Source organism: Coniosporium apollinis (assembly GCF_000281105.1).
Source record: "Coniosporium apollinis CBS 100218 chromosome Unknown supercont1.6, whole genome shotgun sequence".
In the NCBI taxonomy this organism is placed as follows: domain Eukaryota; kingdom Fungi; phylum Ascomycota; class Dothideomycetes; genus Coniosporium; species Coniosporium apollinis.
The window spans coordinates 31,935-49,012 of record NW_006913268.1 but is presented as its reverse complement, the minus strand read 5'-3'; the positions used below and the strand labels follow the sequence as shown (position 1 = coordinate 49,012).

The 17,078-nt window shown below is 51.2% G+C and overlaps 4 protein-coding genes across 4 annotated transcripts; 1 reads left to right on the top strand and 3 right to left on the bottom strand.

Annotated features, from left to right (window-relative positions):
• Positions 1 to 449: 449 nt before the first annotated feature.
• On the top strand, positions 450 to 3,003 carry W97_01645 (uncharacterized protein; the record flags this gene model as incomplete). Its single annotated transcript, XM_007779550.1, has 11 exons — positions 450 to 899; positions 952 to 1,111; positions 1,161 to 1,219; positions 1,275 to 1,394; positions 1,448 to 1,517; positions 1,577 to 1,715; positions 1,773 to 1,885; positions 1,941 to 2,155; positions 2,209 to 2,304; positions 2,378 to 2,621; positions 2,747 to 3,003. The coding sequence occupies 11 exons, from the start codon at positions 450 to 452 to the stop codon at positions 3,001 to 3,003; spliced, it is 1,923 nt and encodes a 640-aa protein (XP_007777740.1).
• Positions 3,004 to 3,908: 905 nt separating this feature from the next.
• W97_01644 (uncharacterized protein) lies at positions 3,909 to 7,312 on the bottom strand (the record flags this gene model as incomplete). Its single annotated transcript, XM_007779549.1, has 5 exons — positions 3,909 to 4,129; positions 4,226 to 4,706; positions 5,192 to 6,476; positions 6,547 to 7,181; positions 7,235 to 7,312. The coding sequence occupies 5 exons, from the start codon at positions 7,310 to 7,312 to the stop codon at positions 3,909 to 3,911; spliced, it is 2,700 nt and encodes an 899-aa protein (XP_007777739.1).
• A 1,228-nt stretch (positions 7,313 to 8,540) lies between these two features.
• W97_01643 (translation initiation factor eIF-4E) lies at positions 8,541 to 9,507 on the bottom strand (the record flags this gene model as incomplete). The annotated part of the gene is made up of 3 exons (XM_007779548.1): positions 8,541 to 9,029; positions 9,140 to 9,211; positions 9,262 to 9,507. The coding sequence occupies 3 exons, from the start codon at positions 9,505 to 9,507 to the stop codon at positions 8,541 to 8,543; spliced, it is 807 nt and encodes a 268-aa protein (XP_007777738.1).
• Positions 9,508 to 10,154: 647 nt separating this feature from the next.
• On the bottom strand, positions 10,155 to 13,881 carry W97_01642 (uncharacterized protein; the record flags this gene model as incomplete). Its single annotated transcript, XM_007779547.1, has 4 exons — positions 10,155 to 10,592; positions 11,815 to 12,419; positions 12,488 to 13,139; positions 13,552 to 13,881. The coding sequence occupies 4 exons, from the start codon at positions 13,879 to 13,881 to the stop codon at positions 10,155 to 10,157; spliced, it is 2,025 nt and encodes a 674-aa protein (XP_007777737.1).
• Between the last annotated feature and the right edge of the window lie 3,197 nt (positions 13,882 to 17,078).

Sequence of the window (17,078 nt, the reverse complement as noted above, 5' to 3'; positions counted from 1 at the left end):
TGTGGGTAAACATGCCATTTCTATCCTTCTCCTGTTCCGTAGAGGTCAAACCTTCATCGTCACTTTCAACTTTTTTCTCCGCACGCCAAGACGGCAGGCCGCCAAGCCGACGAAGTACCTTGCGTGCCTTGCAGCGCGTCGCAAAGGTTATCGTCCAATCCACGTTGTTGCAGCAGCCACGGGATTCTTCTTCAACTTCTCTTCCCGTGGATTTCCAGCACTTCTTCTTGATGCTTTCTAGCCTTTAATATGCACTTCGTCGGGAAGAACACTCCGACGGACCAATGGCGCGGACTGGATTTGACACAGGGTAAAACTTCAAGGAAACCTTGGGGTTGCGGACGAACGAAGCTGGATTCCTGATGGATATAAGATGCAGCCACCTTCAGCGCCGCTGAAACGGTCGTCACCTTCGACCATTACCCAGGTTGAACTCTGCTTCTGTCAAGATGCTACCTTACCTGGTCACAGGCCTCTCGCTGGCGGTAGCTGCCTCTGCCAGCTATCATGGCAATCTCAATTACCGCAGCCCATCGTCCAAGCATCCTAGCATGGGAATCGATGTTCCAAAAGTGGCGAAGCGTAGTCTCCAAGCCAGAACGGATTCGTCTTCTTGGGACCCGAATCAGCTGAATTTCACACATGGCGTGGCTTCGGGCGACCCCTACCCGCATTCGGTCATCCTATGGACGAGGATCTCCCCGATGTTTGAAAACGATAGATCGAACGCTACAGTGGAAGGCACCGTGCCGCTATACAACCACGACACCGAGCAGTACATCAGAGCCTCCTCCAATCCCGTTTGCGTCGAATACCGCGTTGCTGGGGATCAGGGGTTCTCAGACGTTGCTGATCATGGCACTGCATACACAACCTCTGATATTGATTATACCGTTAAGGTATGCGTTGGCCATGGCTTTGTTCCTTGCTTAAGATACTTACTGCTTGCAGATCGAGGCCAAGAACCTCGAGCCCTATACGACGTATTATTATCAGTTCAATGTCTGCGGATCGAACAGAACCAGCCCCTTGGGAAGAACAAAGACGAGCCCCGCTGCTGACGACGATGTTACCTCGATCGGCCTCGCGGTCTTCTCATGCAGCAACTATCGTGCGTTTGAGTAGCATACCGGCACAAAACTGCGCTGACGCTTCCGCAGCCACCGGATACTTCAATGCCTACGGTAATGCTGCTCGAAAGGACAACGTTGATTATGTTGTGAGTATCATCTGCGCCCAATCCTACGTAAGCTGCAGTCATAACGGTATCATAGGTACATCTTGGCGATTACATCTACGAAACTTCCGTGGGTGTCCTCGGGAGGGACCCGCGTGCCTCAAACCCTCCTCGCGAGATCTTCACGCTGTACGACTATAGAACTCGTCTAGCTCAGGTAAGGCCAAGCACATGATCTGAAAAGTTGGCGACTCATGTATTTGGCGTCAGTACCGCACAGATCTCGACCTTTTGTTGTCGCATCGCCAGTATCCATGGATACCTGTCTGGGATGATCATGGTAAGAATTTTACAAGGCTCCGTTAGCAGAGAACGCAAGATTCTAAGTTGGCATGTCAGAGGTTGCAAACAATGCCTACAGAGACGGCTCCAGCAGACTGAACAACACCGAGGAGTCCTTTGTCACTCGTGGACGTGTCAGCGTGGATCAGCGCAAAATGAACGCCGTACGTGCTTACTTCGAATGGATGCCTATTCGGTTAGCACATCAGCCACTCCATTTCTGAACCCGCAATCCGCTGACAATGTACCCTAGCCAAGTCGATATGGATGACAATCTTCGTATCTGGAGATCATTCTCGATGGGCAAGCTCTTTGACTTGATCATGCTGGACACGCGCAACTACGACCGCAGCATTACGACGCTGGGTAAGTCCCGTAGCATGGCGGCCAGTACAAATCAGAAACTCACGGGTGCAACTAGGCTGGAATAACAACTACATTGACGAGATATCGAACGATGCTGGCCGTACACTTATGGGCTCTCATCAAGAGAACTGGTTCTACAATTCACTCTCGAGGTCGGCGGAGCGTGGCGCAGTGTGGCGTATCATTGGCAACCAGATCATCTTCTCGCGAGTAAACGTTTCGTCCTGGTTTGGGACGTTCGAGAATCCATACAACAGCGACCAGTGGGATGTAAGGTTTGCTCTGAATCCATACCAGGACTACGCTGATGTTCTTCGCCGTAGGGTTACATGTCGAACAGGAACAGGACATACCAACATCTCTACGAAAACAATATTGGAAATAATGTGATGTTGGCAGGAGACTCTCATGCCAATTGGGTAAGTAGCGACTAACTATTTCCCCATTCCTTCTCCCCTGAGCCCCATCCTATCTACCGCTGACACTTCCCAGGTGAGCGATCTTGTGTGGTTCGATGAATCCGACTATAACCCAGCCACGGGGGCCGGTGCCATCGGCGTCGAGTTTGCCGTGACCGCGGTTTCTTCGACCGGATATGGCCGCTCCATTCCTACCGGCAACAACCAGTCACGCCTGCTGGTCAGAGATAACTCCGAGTTGCAATGGAGCGAGGGTTACTATCGTGGATATACCGAACTGCAGATCAGCCCTGACTCTGTTAACGCAAGCTACTTTGGTGAGTTGCCCGGATGCACATTGCCGACCCCAAGAGATTTGATACATTAAATCACTCAACAGCCCTCGCTATTTGCGCAACAATATCGCTGGAATCGCGGAGAGAGACTAACACCAGATACACAGGCTGCCCCTCCGTCGCCACACGCAACCCGTACGAAATCAGCCTCGCCAACTTCACCGTCGTGGCCGGTGCCAACCACCTCAGCCGGCCGGTTGCGGGCGGGTCTGTGGAGTCGGGATATCTACAGCAGGGCACTGTGCGCTCGACGAACCTGACGCTCAACACAGAGACGGGCGCGTACTCCTACACCAACTTTAGCCAGATGTTCATCACGTATCCGCCGGCGAACGCGTCGCGGCCTGCGAATGCGACGGGATAGGTGGCGGGTTGGTGCGGCGGAACTGAGCGCTGGTGTGAGGTAGATGTAACTAATGAGAGATGCAATCCAGCTTAGTATACAAGATTGTCATTTACAAGTCTTTGGTAATTGAATCTGACATGTCCTCGCCGTTCGGTACGAGACAGTTTCGGTTCTCTATTCTCCCACATCTGCAAGGGCAAGAAACGTCTTCAAGAGATGTTATCACGGTCGTACAGGCAATTCTCCGCCAAGACCCATCCAAAATCACACTTAGAAGCACCCACTTTAAGAATGAAGTTTAAGTAAGCGTAACAGGGAGTGTTGTCTCCTTAACTCATAAAGCGGCTCTACTAGGCCATTGTACACCGTAAGCTTCCCATTCTCAGTCTATTCCATTGTGTACCTAGCTTGTTTTTTGCCAATCAAGGACCGCCTCTAGTATCCTGCTACTCTACCGATGTTTCCGCTTATTTCTTTCGCATGCCATTACGCGTCCATGAGTACTGCTTCTCTCCACGCATGACTAAGCATTTATTGGATCATCTACCTTGCCATAGCGAACATGATTCCTCCGCGAACAGCAGTACTGGTTCATATCCCTACTCCCCCAAATGAATCCCGCGTGTCTCCAGATATGCAAGATACTGGTACATAGCCGCACGCGGATCCCGCGATGGAAACAACACAGCATTGAATTTAGGTCGCTCAACCACGGCCACTACCCCAGCTTCCGCATCGGCCAGCATCCCCCCCAATACGCCCAAGCCGGCCTTGCACGTAAAATCCTCAAATCGATGCCGGAAGGTCTGGAACTCCTCGTGACGCATGGCTCGCACCCGGTTAGGGCTGTGAGGGAAGACCCGCTCTACGAAGTCCCCAGTGTCCGTGCGATCGAAACTCACCGAGAAGAGAAGACGACCGCCTTAGAGGGCGGCTGAGACTGTCGGAGAGATCTTGGGTGCATTCGACTGCAGGATGCGGGATTGGAACCAGTACGTTACTTCTGGGGAGAGGTTCTGGACATCGATGGGACGCTGGCGCTGGAGTGGGAGGAAGATGGGAAGGACGTAGCGCGCCATGGAGAACGTGAGAGGGTGCGGCTTGAGCTGCTCGTCCTTGGGATCAATGAAGCGGATGGCTAGGTCTGGCAAATGAAAGAGGTGTTAGCTGGAAGGCAAGCGCGCAGGTGAGTGTGGGAACATGGAGTTGCACGCAAAGCTCTAGAAAAATCATGGCATACCTTTGTCCGCCCAGATGTCCTCATAGTAGGTCCGTAGCCCACGCATATTCTCTTGATGACGGCGCGGCGCCTTTGGACGGTACCATGCGCCTTCGGCTGATACAGTTACTCGTAGCCTGAGGCATTGTACCCATTTATGGTATCGTTGGGCTGGCCAAACCGACCCTTTTGGAAAGTCGCTCACGACGATTCTGTTGCGCTTGTCGTCGAGATGTATGTCAAACAGGAACCCGTTCTCGCCGTACAGAATAGAACTGGCCTCGTCGTGGATTTGTTTGCAAGCGCTCAAGAGCGTGATGCCGCTCACCATCGATAACGGTCTGAGGTTTGTTGTGCCTGCTAACGGATGCAGGCGGTATGGGTGAGGACCACGAAAAAGGTGCCTGTAGACCTTGTTGCGAAGCTCGGCGGGCAAATCCAGGAAGCCTTTCTTTCGTTCCGTGGAACCGTCATCTTTCTGGTGGCGCGCAGTCGATGCGATCTGCCGAAGAGTAAGTTGTTTGTTGTGTCTTCTGGAAGGCCGAGCTGTTTTGTGCTGAGCCGGGGGCTTATTTGATAACTGCATTGTACTGCAAAGAGCGGATGTCGCAAGATTGTGATGGATTCTCGGGTTGGTATGGCTTATTTGATTTGGATTTAACTTGTCTGCGGCCAAGGTCACGCGACCCGCGGCGTGGTAATAAAGTGACTCGGGTGGAGCAAATACGCGAGCTCCTGTGAATTGTATGACTGGCGCGGAAGAGCGAGAGCATAAGCAGTAGAGAACAGGAGGAAACAAGAACGAAGAGACGAGAACCCGTACACTTGACCTATGAGTACAAGGGCCAAGCCACATCCTCTGTCGGTGCTGTAACGGCAGAGTGTTCTCTCCTAGCAAATTCTAATGTCCCCGAAGGTACATTCACCGGCTCTCTCAAGGTCAAACACCTCACCATCCATTAATCCATGCACGTAGCATTCACCTACGATCCGGTATTCATCTCCACAAGGCCGAAGAACAACTGGGAAATTGCAACCAAGCACAACAGCAATGACATCGCCACTCTGCGCGATTTCTGGCGCGAGACCGATGAAACCCGAGACCGTAGTGAATAACCTCCGACCCACAAGAGAGACAACGGTAAGCCGCAAGTTGAGGGGTGATGTGCTGGATAACCACTCCGAGTACCCGTGGTTGACGTTGCCGAAAAACGACTTCAGCGGGCGGCCATAGATGTCCATGTCCTTGTTTGCTGTTCGAAATTGGTTGAAGGTTCTACAGATTTCTTCCGTGAAGCAGTAACTGCGGAGGCCTTGTGCGCGATAGGTGCCCACATTTGGAGGCGAGCTCTCCCAAGGAATCTCCAGTACAGAAGCGACATCTTTGCACCGGAGGGGGTGGTCGAGCATAAGCGTTTTCCACAACGCTTCAGGTAAAGTATCACTGTTGACTCCTGTATACCTAGCTCTGGGATACCTGTAGTCTTCCGATAGCATGGGAGCGTCTGGTTTCAGCGGATCAGGAGATTTGCATTTCCAGGAACAGATTGTGTCAACCTTAGAACCTCGAACTGTCAACTTCCGGTTTTGGCTCGAAAACGAAGCAAAACAGCGAGAGTTCTTGCCAGCTTCCCGCGCCTTCAGGAATCTCACGTGGTTTCGATTGAACGGCATCCGCCAGTCAGGAACCCATGATGGCCAGTTATCCTCAAGCTCAGAATTGCACCAAGCGAATATACTTGTAAGATTCTGATGGCCATCGACGAGAGCGATAGCGAACTCCGTATATACATCAAGGACGGTTGAATCGTAATCAGGCGTGAGCCTAGAGGTTATTTTGTCCTCTAGCAGGCCTAGGAAGCCATACACCTTATCGCGCGGATCCGTAGTGTTGGCTTGCCTGGCCAAGTCTAGAACGGAACTACAGGGCGGCTTCGATGTGACACCGCTTCCAAGCGAGAGTAGTGTCTCGGCTCTCGCAATCGTGGTCCACAGATTGTGGTCTTGCTCACTCGATGTCGCTTTCTTTTTGGCATTGATCCTTTCTCTTAACTCATCGATGTGGCCTTGGCAGTATCGGACCGCCACCATCAAATCTCTACGGGCCAGCTGCTTTTCTCCGTAGATGAACAGTGTAGCGTTGTGGTTGTTGGCAATCTCTTGCACAATCCAAGCACGCTGCCAATAGGGTCGAGCAAACAGATCAGGGAGTGTCTCCAAGGGCATAACATCATACCACTTTGACTGCTCGGATTCCGTGCTGTTGTGATACCTGAAAGTGCATTAGCAGAAGCTCTGGACATTCGCCAGGGGTGTATCGTGCTAAACCTTATTGGCCATACCTGTGAATAATGTCGATTGCAGTTCCACACCCATCGCATTCGTCTCCAAGCCATACCACAGTTGACCTGGCCTTGCTGTATATCTCCTGCATCCGCATTACTTGGTGATTGCGTTCGACCGTGTCTTTTTGATTGATAGAAACAGCATCAACCCAATATCGCATCCCGTGTAGTGTCTCGGGCAGGTTCCGCAAGGCGCGCAAGGCAGCCTCCAGATTGGAGGAGATACAGACTTCGACTCCATTTAATCGTATCATCCCATCCATATTATCTACTCCCCAAGAGTAGGATAAAGCCTCGAAGTCGCCCCAAATGAACCGCGAGCCGGGGGTGGTTCGTCGGGAATACTGTGTTTCTTGTAGATTCCAGTTCTCATCCCGGTCTTCGACGTACTGGGCAAATTTGTCCCTCCAGCCTGTATAGCGGCGGTGTACCTCCGCAAGTGTGAGTGGTATTTCGTGAGTCTTATTGACTTCCTGGAGCCATTCCTCGAAATCAGGGTGGCACTGATCTAGAGACACGTTACTGATGACGCAGTCCAAATTCTTCCAGTCGTTGTCTTTCGGTGGCAGTACGAAGGAAAGCACGCGTATCTCATTTTGAGCGTCATTTAAGGGAACGTATTCATGCTGCTGCTGCTTGAGTTAACTGAGCCATCGTACCCGGTAGCGAAGAAATAGGTTCGTACGTTTACGACACCTTGGGCGTGCGCTCGACGGAACGACTTGTACTTTGATTGACAGCGACGCATCAAGTGGCACCACATGCTGAATACGAACTACCTGGTCTTAGTAACAGCTAGGAAGTTCTTAGACCCGCAATGCAAACAAGTTTGATTACACAAAAACCGAAACGCAGCGTAGCGGAGGACAGCGGGCTTTTAATGCAGCTGAGTCCCTCTAGCGTTCTGCAGCACAGCCACCTGGAAGAGCTCATAACGAGTCTGCATCAACCGACTCCCTTCTACTTGACTTATGCCCAGGCTGCGCTCGCCCTCGGCTCAGGCTGAAGCGGTGCCTGCTTAGGTTCAAACACTGGATAGGAACTGGGTCGCGACAATAGTTTGTTCGTCTAGAGGGGAGGTATCCGTTCACGTGTTCTCCTGATTGAACCTTACAGGCGCTGCACGGTTCGGCGCCTCTTCCCAGCTGAACATGAGCAAAAATTATTTCGCCGTCCTTTAAACACGTCACTTATAATCTTTAAAATATCGCTTTTTTATGGTCGCATGTTATAATATTATATATTAGCATGATATCTTAGCAGCCTTAACTTATTCCTAGCTTATTATAGTGGTGGTATTGCGGATTAAACGTGTTTGAGAAAGCTCTATGATAAAGTTCCCCGCGAAAGATCAAGGGTTTGGCAAATTTGGGAGCGCAGAGTTTCTTTCGCAAAGAAGCGCCGAACCGTGCAGCGCCTGTACCAACAACATCGCTGGGGCCCACAAGTGGCCCTCCTACACCGCTATTTTCAATAGTATAACGTGCGTGAAAATGAACATTCCAAGTCACACTTCAGAAAGAAGTCCATTTGAAAGCATACTGATGAAGTAAATGCTCTTGTATAGTTCTCCTAGTTTTACAACTATTCACTCAGTTCTCGAAGCCCTCGTGTTACCTGTCCCGTAGCCACAGACTTCTTCCCGCAAAGGTATCGTAGAGCAAATAAAAGATGCTGCAATATGCTCGAATATCCCGATACGCCATGCTTAGTCTTTTGGAAGCGATCCCGTCACCTTTCCCCCTATGATGAAAACCAGAAGAAGCAGGCAAGCAACCAAGCGGGTTGGGGAAGGGCCACATGTTCAACCTACCACACGACCGCTTGGTGCTTGCTGCGGGATATCCAGATGCAACGCCGCCGCCCATCGAAGAAAAGGTCCGTTGGGATGTCGGACCACGGAGAGCCACAAGCAAAAGCCGGAAGAGGTGCCGAGAAGAGAGTAATAGCAGAAATTCCGGTGCCGACACCCAGTCCGTAAGAGCCTAGGCTCAGACGGTGAATTTCGCCTTCGCTCTCGTGCTCCCCGAGTGCGCGGAATCCGTGTGTCCCGAGAACTCGACCGCCTCGCTCTCTTTCAAACCCAGGGCGTCCTTGAACCTGCGTCCGACCTTCAGAAGGACCTCCCTGCCCTCCTCGGTAGTCCTGCCCTTGCCACCGGCCGTCTTGCCCTCACCACCACCTGGGAATGGTTTGCCGACGCTGCGAGTCCAGAGGCCAATACGGTAGAAACCCTTGCGAACATTGACAACGACGCCCATGACCTCGCCATCATTCTCATCCTCGAGTGTTTCGCCGATGGCAGCTAGCATAACGTGCAGCCACAGTGCGTCAATGTTGATAAGCTTCTTCTCTTTGAACTGGAAGGCCCATTTGCCGCCGTGCTTGTTCTGCGGGTCTTCCCATTCGGGCCGGACGCCGGTTTTGAAGAGGTGGTAGTCGGACTTGAGGCCCAGTTCGGAGGTGGGGGTGATGTTGTTCTGCGGAGGCGGCTGTCAGTTGTGAGATAATGAGAAAGGTTGCGTATGCGAGATGGTAGACATCAGGGTGTAAACAAGATGAAGAGTGAGAATGTGACGATCAAACGTACGTAGATACCCCAGAACTCCTCAACCGAGTCGAAAGAGATGACTTCCTTGAGAAGGTCGTTCCAGTTGTCGCCCTGATATGGTGTTAGCTGTGTGCCGCTTGTGGCCAGATCGCAAACCGTACCTTGCCACTTGGCGGCTTCGTGAACCACAGCGTCCAAGAGTTCATCAACGGGTGCTTGACGTTAAAGTTGTCCGGATCGTGGAAGACGGTGATTGGGTCGGTATCGACATATTCCACGGGAGGCTCCTTGACAGCATCGGTACCGTTGGTGCCGTTTGTCCCATCCGCAGGCGAGATGGGGATGGTGTCCAGAGGAACGGGCGACTGAGGGTTGACCGCAGAGGGCATTGGCGCAATGTCAGCCATTGTGGAGTGGTTGTCTCTTTCGGCGGCTGGATGTTATGCGCTGCTGATGGTTCTTCGGGGCTGTTGAGCACACGTTCTATGGAACCAGTTGAGAGGAGAGCGAGTTGAGATTTGGACGGATCTGCTGATAATACAAAGGGACCGATGGAAGCACTGAGTTTGTTGCGCCGGGCAAAAGATGAGCGAAGGTTGATTGTTGTGGAGTGTGAAGAGGACAGAGGAGGCGGCGGACGGAGGAGGACTTTATGTATGTCCGTCTGGTGGTGGTGATTTCTGTTGCTGTTGCTGCGGGCTTTGCTCTTGCCCTGAAAATGATTCTGTCGTCTTGAGAGCATTTGCTGCACGAGCCAGGTGCGCTAGCGGACTTTCGGTTTTCATTACCACAATTATTACGCTAGCTCCACGTGACTTGATATGTGAAAAGGATGACTGATAGAGAAGTCTGTCGAGTAGCACTGCTATGAACCCATTTACAGCCCGGGTGCCTTGTGAACAACTCACTCTACCCCTTCCGTATTAGCACATTCATGACGCAAAACTTCGTAGACTTTCCGTCTTTCGCAGTAAACATTACTCTTGCCTAACCACCAAGCTCCATCCAAAGATTCAGGACTTGAATGCTATATACACTACTGGCACCCCTCGTCTTACGACTTAATAGCTGGCCTGGTCAGCTTGTTACGAGGCCTAGCCACTACAGCCGTGTTGATGCAAGTCACTTTCTTGGAATGGCCTCTGCCTTTCGAGAACGGCATGATGGCCGACATCCTCTGTATGAAGGTTGAGTATACCATCCTGACCACTTCGAAGAGACCCTTCCCCGCCGGCAACACTCGATCATACGTTGCTTGAATAGCATCAAACGTGGTTTCCTCCTGCCCATAGCCGCCATGGATGTGACCAAACACAACTAGCCGCGGCTTCATGCGCCATATCTCGCTGAGCAGAAACCTACTGTTGCCCAAGCGGTCGCAGTTCAAATGTCCCTTTGGCGGGCCACAGGTAAGCAGGATGTCTGTGTCGTACGGCACCCGGTGAGACCAGACGTCACGCCCCGGAGGATACTGGAAGACTCCAATGCCCCACTACTCGGTCAACGGAGAACCGTAAATCTTCAGCGAACGGCCATCGGGAAATTTGAGCCTTGTTGCAGTGTTACAGAGATAGATGATATCGCCCCGTTTGAGAGTAGCCTTGCTTCATTTGGCCCCCCGCTGATCCGGGTCGGGAAACAAGAGACAAATGCTGAGTCCAGGACGAGGTCGTGATTACCGGCAATGACAACTTTGTATAGATGCGGCTGCTTGCGGAGCCATTTCAGCTGACCAGACATTGATGACCATGAACCGCGCTCTCGCATGTTGCATAAGTCGCCAGCATGCAGCAGGACGTCACCATCGGGCAAGGTCGGTTTCGTCCCATGCGTATCGGACACGCAAACAACTGCAACTGGACCTGATGGCGGCGGTGGTGGTTTGACGGTGGCGAGCTCTCTGATGGTGATTCGCCCTTGTGAATTGTAATTCGCGCTCTGCAAATGTGGAGGAGTATGAGCAAATGGCAACCAGACCGGTTCCTCAGGTTAGCGGTATCTCACAGGTATATTGCCTAGAAATTTCCTCGATTTGAGTTAAAGCACGTGAAACGGTACGCCCTGACGAGCAGCGGACTGGTTTGATTTTCGGTCGCCTGGTCCGAGGAAGGGATGTCCTAGATGCACTCCCATGTGACGACAACAGTAATACGGAATGACTGAGAGTTGTTGAGACTTCAAATCCGCCGGGCACCAAAGCCTCCTCGAAAATTGACATGCACGAGCCATACGCGCTAGTCAACATCGAGACAATCCACCATTCCCGCATTTCGCTCGTCAAGATTTCAAGGTCTACAGGTCCTCAGCACTGTAAAAGCGCTATGCGTACTTAAAGGTCGACTCGTGATTAAAAGGTGGTAAAAGGCTGTAGAACTCTCTACATATTCACACAATCACTATCAACAAAAATTCTACAAAAAGGCTAAAACAAGTGGCACTCTCATAAGCAGTCTATTCCCTGTAGTTTCTCAATCGAGGGGAAAGAACTGAAAGCATCTATCGTGCAGCAATGCCCTTCAAGCGCCAGAATTTCAGATGTTCTCAAGCGCCAGAGCAGTTAGCCGCAATGGTGCAACTACGTTATTGTAGAAGTGTTGACGGAACTCCGTAAAGCTTAAGAATTTTGTAACATCGCGACCGGGAAATTCGCACCGTAAACACCTCTGAACCGCGTATCCATAGTGATCCCCAACTGTATCGTAAACCTTGTTTACCTCCGCATCAGCGATGGCGAAGTCGAGCGAAGGCGCGCTTGGTGCCGCTGACAACTGATGATCCTTCCTGATATGTTCGAAAGGCCGACTGTGGGAAAGCTCAATCAGCAGGATGCCAAGATTGAAAAGAACTCGATTTCTGATCAGACTGTTCTGGAATTGCGCGGCAGGATTGCTTGGCACTTGATTCATTGGAGTTGTTGCGCGGCGGAATGCGCACGATATGAAGGAGTCAGATGTCAAGAGCCGACAGGTCGGTCCAACTTTTTGCAAGAATAGATGGATATCTCCCTTATCCCAGTTTTCTTTCAGCCACGGGGAGCCACACAGGTGCAGGACCATCCATGACACTGCCGCAGCGATACGACACCGCTCCTTGAGAGAGAGGTTGGCAAGCGGCGGTTTCTGTGCAGCTGGCAACAGCAGTCCCAGATGAGCGGAAGTTATGTCGGCGCCGAGTAACTGTTTGTTGGTTGAGATCAGTGTTCGGCGCTCTTGCGCAGCGTCGGGGTCTTTGAGGAACCCTAGTTCGGTATCGCAATCTTTAGTGCTTCGAATGGCTTCGCAGAGGCACCTCATGGGTGTGGTGGCTGCAGAGCTTGCTGCTGAACCGAGTCAGATGGAAACAAGCAGGATCTTGCTGGTAGTTTTCGCCGGAGTCCGCTTGACTTACTGGAGTTTGATGGACTGACGGTGCTGTGTTTCGTCTCCTTGAAGCTCACAGATTGCTTTTGCGGGGGTTTTGCCGCACATATGTTACCCATCGGTGCCAATCGCCGATGCGCACGTGAGTCGTTGGAAGAGCTTCCTTGGGCGGCGGATTTTGTGACAGCGACGGCAGAGCTGCTTGGCTTTGCAGACACGGCGCTTGGTACTTGAGTACTCGTGCCAGCCGCTGTTTCGAGTCGGACGTTCGTAGCGCACCAGCACTTTGCTTCCATCACATTTGGGCTGGCTCCGGCTTCGTGGTAAGAAAAGGCGATATCAAACGTTGGACTCCTCTTTGAAGAATCATACCAGTCGAGGCGGATACTGCCCTCGTGAGGTTGGCTGCATGTACATTTCCAGCCCCCTTCAAGCGTTTGATGTATCGCTACCGCCTCCTTTCGGATGATGCTGCATCGGACAGGATCAAAGCTGTCCCGCAAACGTTGAAGCTGCTGATCGTTCGGGTCTGAGCAAGAGGCCTCTGGTTTCTCGAAGATGCGAGCTAAGAACAGATTGTACCGCTCAAGCTCGTTGATGATCTGCTCGTGCTCGGATTTGCCAAAGCCGTTCTTCACGCGTCGCCATTCCCATTTCGCTCGGTTTGGTGGGCATTTGGGCTGCGACGCTGATCAGCAAGGTTAGGAGCCAAGTATGACGGTGAAAGCTCTTCGAAACACAAAATGCGCCACGTTAACGTATCTGACAGAGAGCCGTAGATGTTTCAAGGACTATCCGAAAAGCCCGTTGCCACATTGAAAGTTACTCGTAGCCCTGAGAGAGACCAGCCCCTAAGCACAACCCACAGATCGAAGACACCTCGTGCGATCGATTCACCGAGAAGCCAAACTGGTGAACATCGCTTGCTTTCCACCGCATGGAGTCGATTTACCTGCTCTTCGATTGACAGTATCGTGAATCCAGATCGATTTTGAATCTGACATTGGAAAAGCTGGAGCAAAGGTGTAGCAACGAACTCTTCGGCCGCCGGGCGGCCCTTGGCAGCGATCAGGATAATGGAAGCATACGAACCTTTCCTTCAACATCAATTTCTAGTTTATCCATCAGCTTCAGAAGCAAGCGCTCCATTCGCCTAATAGTCATAGCTATTCCCTCATAGTCATCAGGATAATTCTCTTTAAGATTCTCCTCCAACTCTTTCAAAACAGGGTTTCGGCCTAAGCCGAGGTTATCGATACTGGCATCGAGAGACCTCTGTTGGATGAATAGATTGATTCTCAGGAACTCGAGGGTTTCATTATAATGCCGGATCCCTTTGACCGGGCCAAGATATAGATCGATTGCGGCGAGGATGATCGGTATCGCACCGAAGACCAAGCCCGTAATTTCGATTCCGGACATTGTGGATTGTCTGTCGAAGTAGGCCTTGTGGCGGAATTCGCATAGGTGAGCGTTGCGAGTGTCAAGCTGTACAGTCTCTACACAGCGGAGCCGCAGAGTGGGTTGGAAGGTCAAGCAGTAAGCCAGCCTCGTGAGGGCCAACTTGAACACGGATGATTGGCTTCGCTGTTGATGCACGATGACAAAGGAGCGGGGTATAGACTTTTGATGGTCTCTTCCAGGTTTCAATCCTAGACCCGAGCGGCTTCGTTCAGCTTAACTAAATTCTTGGGAGCTATGAAAACTGATGATAAAGGTCCTCAGGAGTTTGATGACTAGAAGCGCCCCCACCATCAATGGTGTTTCCTCCCCTACAGCTGACTTCGACTACGCATTTGCAGCACACGAACTGCCGGCTTGATACCAGACGCCACAAACAATGGCTTCTTTGTCGCTCTCCATCTCATCCCTCTATGCCCAGTGTCTGCACCATCACTATCGGCTCCTTCTTGCTCTGGCCGCAGACAGCTGTCGAGCCGTACGCCTCGGGCAAGTGAGTCCACAGGAGATCGTAGACGAGTGTGGCAGGCTCAAGCTGTGGGGTGTCCAAACGGGTGCAGCGCGCCCGGATGGTGTACGAGGATCTCTGGACGATTTGCTTCGCAGGGATACTCAGCTGAAAGAGACCGTTCAGAAAATCCTGAAGCTACTTCAAGATAACTTAGCGCGAGGTACGAGGTTCAAATCATCACCTCGCAGCAGAGCCAGGACGGCCGGACCTCTCTCTCGCACGGGAGGTTAGCTTCAGTTCTTGCATATTCTGACCTATTTATAGCGGCAACGATAGCAGAGAGAACTTATGATGAAAATCAAGGGTCTGATCAAGATTCTATCAGTAGTGTGAGCGTAGACTCCGACGACCCGGAGAACCCACCACAATGCCAATCACGAAGGGCCAAGATTCAGGTTTTGGTTGAGCTGGCATCTAGACACATACGATCTCTATATCGTGTATCAGCGCTCCTTCGGAGGCCCACTGTGACCGAGAAGTACATGCGATCGGTTACAAAAGAAACTACAAATGCGCTTCCGGATTGCAAGCACGTAGTTGAAAGAATTCACCAATGGCGCGATTCTCCAAAAAGCGCACAGGATCCAGAAACTGAAGAGCCCTTTACCGAGGAAAAGTTTCTGGCACGGATGGCAGGTGACACTGAGGCGGCCACATACCTGATAAACCGACTGGGACGAGCCAACATGAAACGTCGGGAACAGTTCATGTATTGGGTGGATCATCCGGATATACCTTATACTTCCACAGCCATCGATATGCAAGAGGGTCACAGTAGAGAAGACCTCGCGCCGCAGAGTTCGCCGCCGGTCAGTTCAAGCCGGACCGAATATTCCCGCCTATGTTCGGAGGTCGCACAGTCAGCCATAGAGGATAATGAGACGATTCCGGGACGACCAAAGACGGTCTATGAGCTTTCGGCTGTCGGCCTAGTGCGGACGTCTCGTGTTCCTGATCTTCCATCAATACCTACGGGTTCCTTAACCTTCCCGTGTCCCTATTGCTTTTCTGCTCTTGATTGTGAGGCTATGCAGGCTCGGTTAGCGTGGAAGTAAGTAGTCCCTGAAGCTTTATGTGAACGTGTTTAACGGTAACTATAGACGACATATTTTTCGAGATCTGCGGCCTTATCTATGCACATTTGAGGACTGCCAAAGTCCACAGAAGATGTATGTCACGCGGCATGACTGGATCAACCACGAAATGCAGATGCACAGACGCCGGTGGGTCTGTTCCGGAGACTGCGGTGAGAGTTTTGAAACCAAGACTGCAATGGCTCAGCATCTGGAAACAAAACATGCGAGTTTGATCACAGAGCCACAGCTCCCAATCCTGTTGGAAATATGCGAACGGCCACAAGAACCTTCCACGACTGCGCAGTGCCCGTTATGTTTGAAGCGATCGGCGCTTGAAGAGCTGCAAGGGCACCTAGGGTCTCACCTGGAGGACATCGCACTTTTCGCACTACCGTTGAATGCTGACGAGGCGGTCACTGCCCCCGAAATGACCGGAGTCAATGTGTTCGATGCTGCCGAATCAGAGCAAGGTGCTCTACTCGACACTGATTTGGAATCGCTCCTACATGCTGTATCAGACGAAGAGCTAAGCACATCCTCACCTAGTAAGTAGTTGCCTTGGACATTACCGTGGAAGTTTTTGATGCTTCATCTTACATAGACCTAACGACGTTATAAAGGATCGGATATAGATTCACCAGTTCTATCAGATATGTGGAGAGTGAGTACTAGTTACAATAACTACTACCCAGCTGACATATAGAAGTGTTGTCAATGCAACGACGGTAACCTTATCTACTTTGCTGCGGGTGGATGTCCAGTCTGTCAACACGATCGCTGCACACAGTGTTCGGCATCGCGCGTCTAATATCGTTGAGACGACGTTCGTCTTAGAGTCATCCGTTTAGATCGTGGACGGCACCCGGTGCTTTAGACGACCGCTAGCTATTTTAGGCTACTGGACTATAGGGTTATAGGTACAAGCATCGTGGTGGTTAGTTAACTAAACGCTTACGCCTCTTCACTACAAAGGTTAGTATTTAAGAAGATGATTAGTCGCGCTAAGAATCTCGACCCTTAGGAATTAAAGCCCTACTACATTAAGCTAATAGATTATTTGAAGCAGCTAGCAGACCACCTAATCGGCTACATTGTTAAAACGTCGTGTCGAGCGAAACGCACGACTGGACCCTCGTCCGTTTGACGGTGGGGCGATGCCGAACACTGGAGCTTGCAAACCCTAATTTCTACAGGCCTCCTCTAATGATGTTTCGGTCACATAATGATTATCTATGACATCGATGGTGCCTAAACCTTAAGCTGCTGGAACATTGTCTAGATCGCCAGCGCTTACGATTAGCAGATGATGAAAGAGAAGCAAGGTGGGTGTACATGTCGTTGTATGATGCATGTAACACCGTACCGGTTGCAATTCCTAGCCAGATACGTTAGTTTGCGATGTCGGGAGCTTAGGTGGCTTGTTATCGCTTTGTACGCAATGTTCACCGAGGACATGAGACAATAGATCATGCAGATTTAGTCTCGAAACTTTTCGCTGCTACTACATCGAACCGCCCAGATAACTACAAAAGTGCCATAAACCTCTCCGAAAGCCCTAAAACACCCCTCTT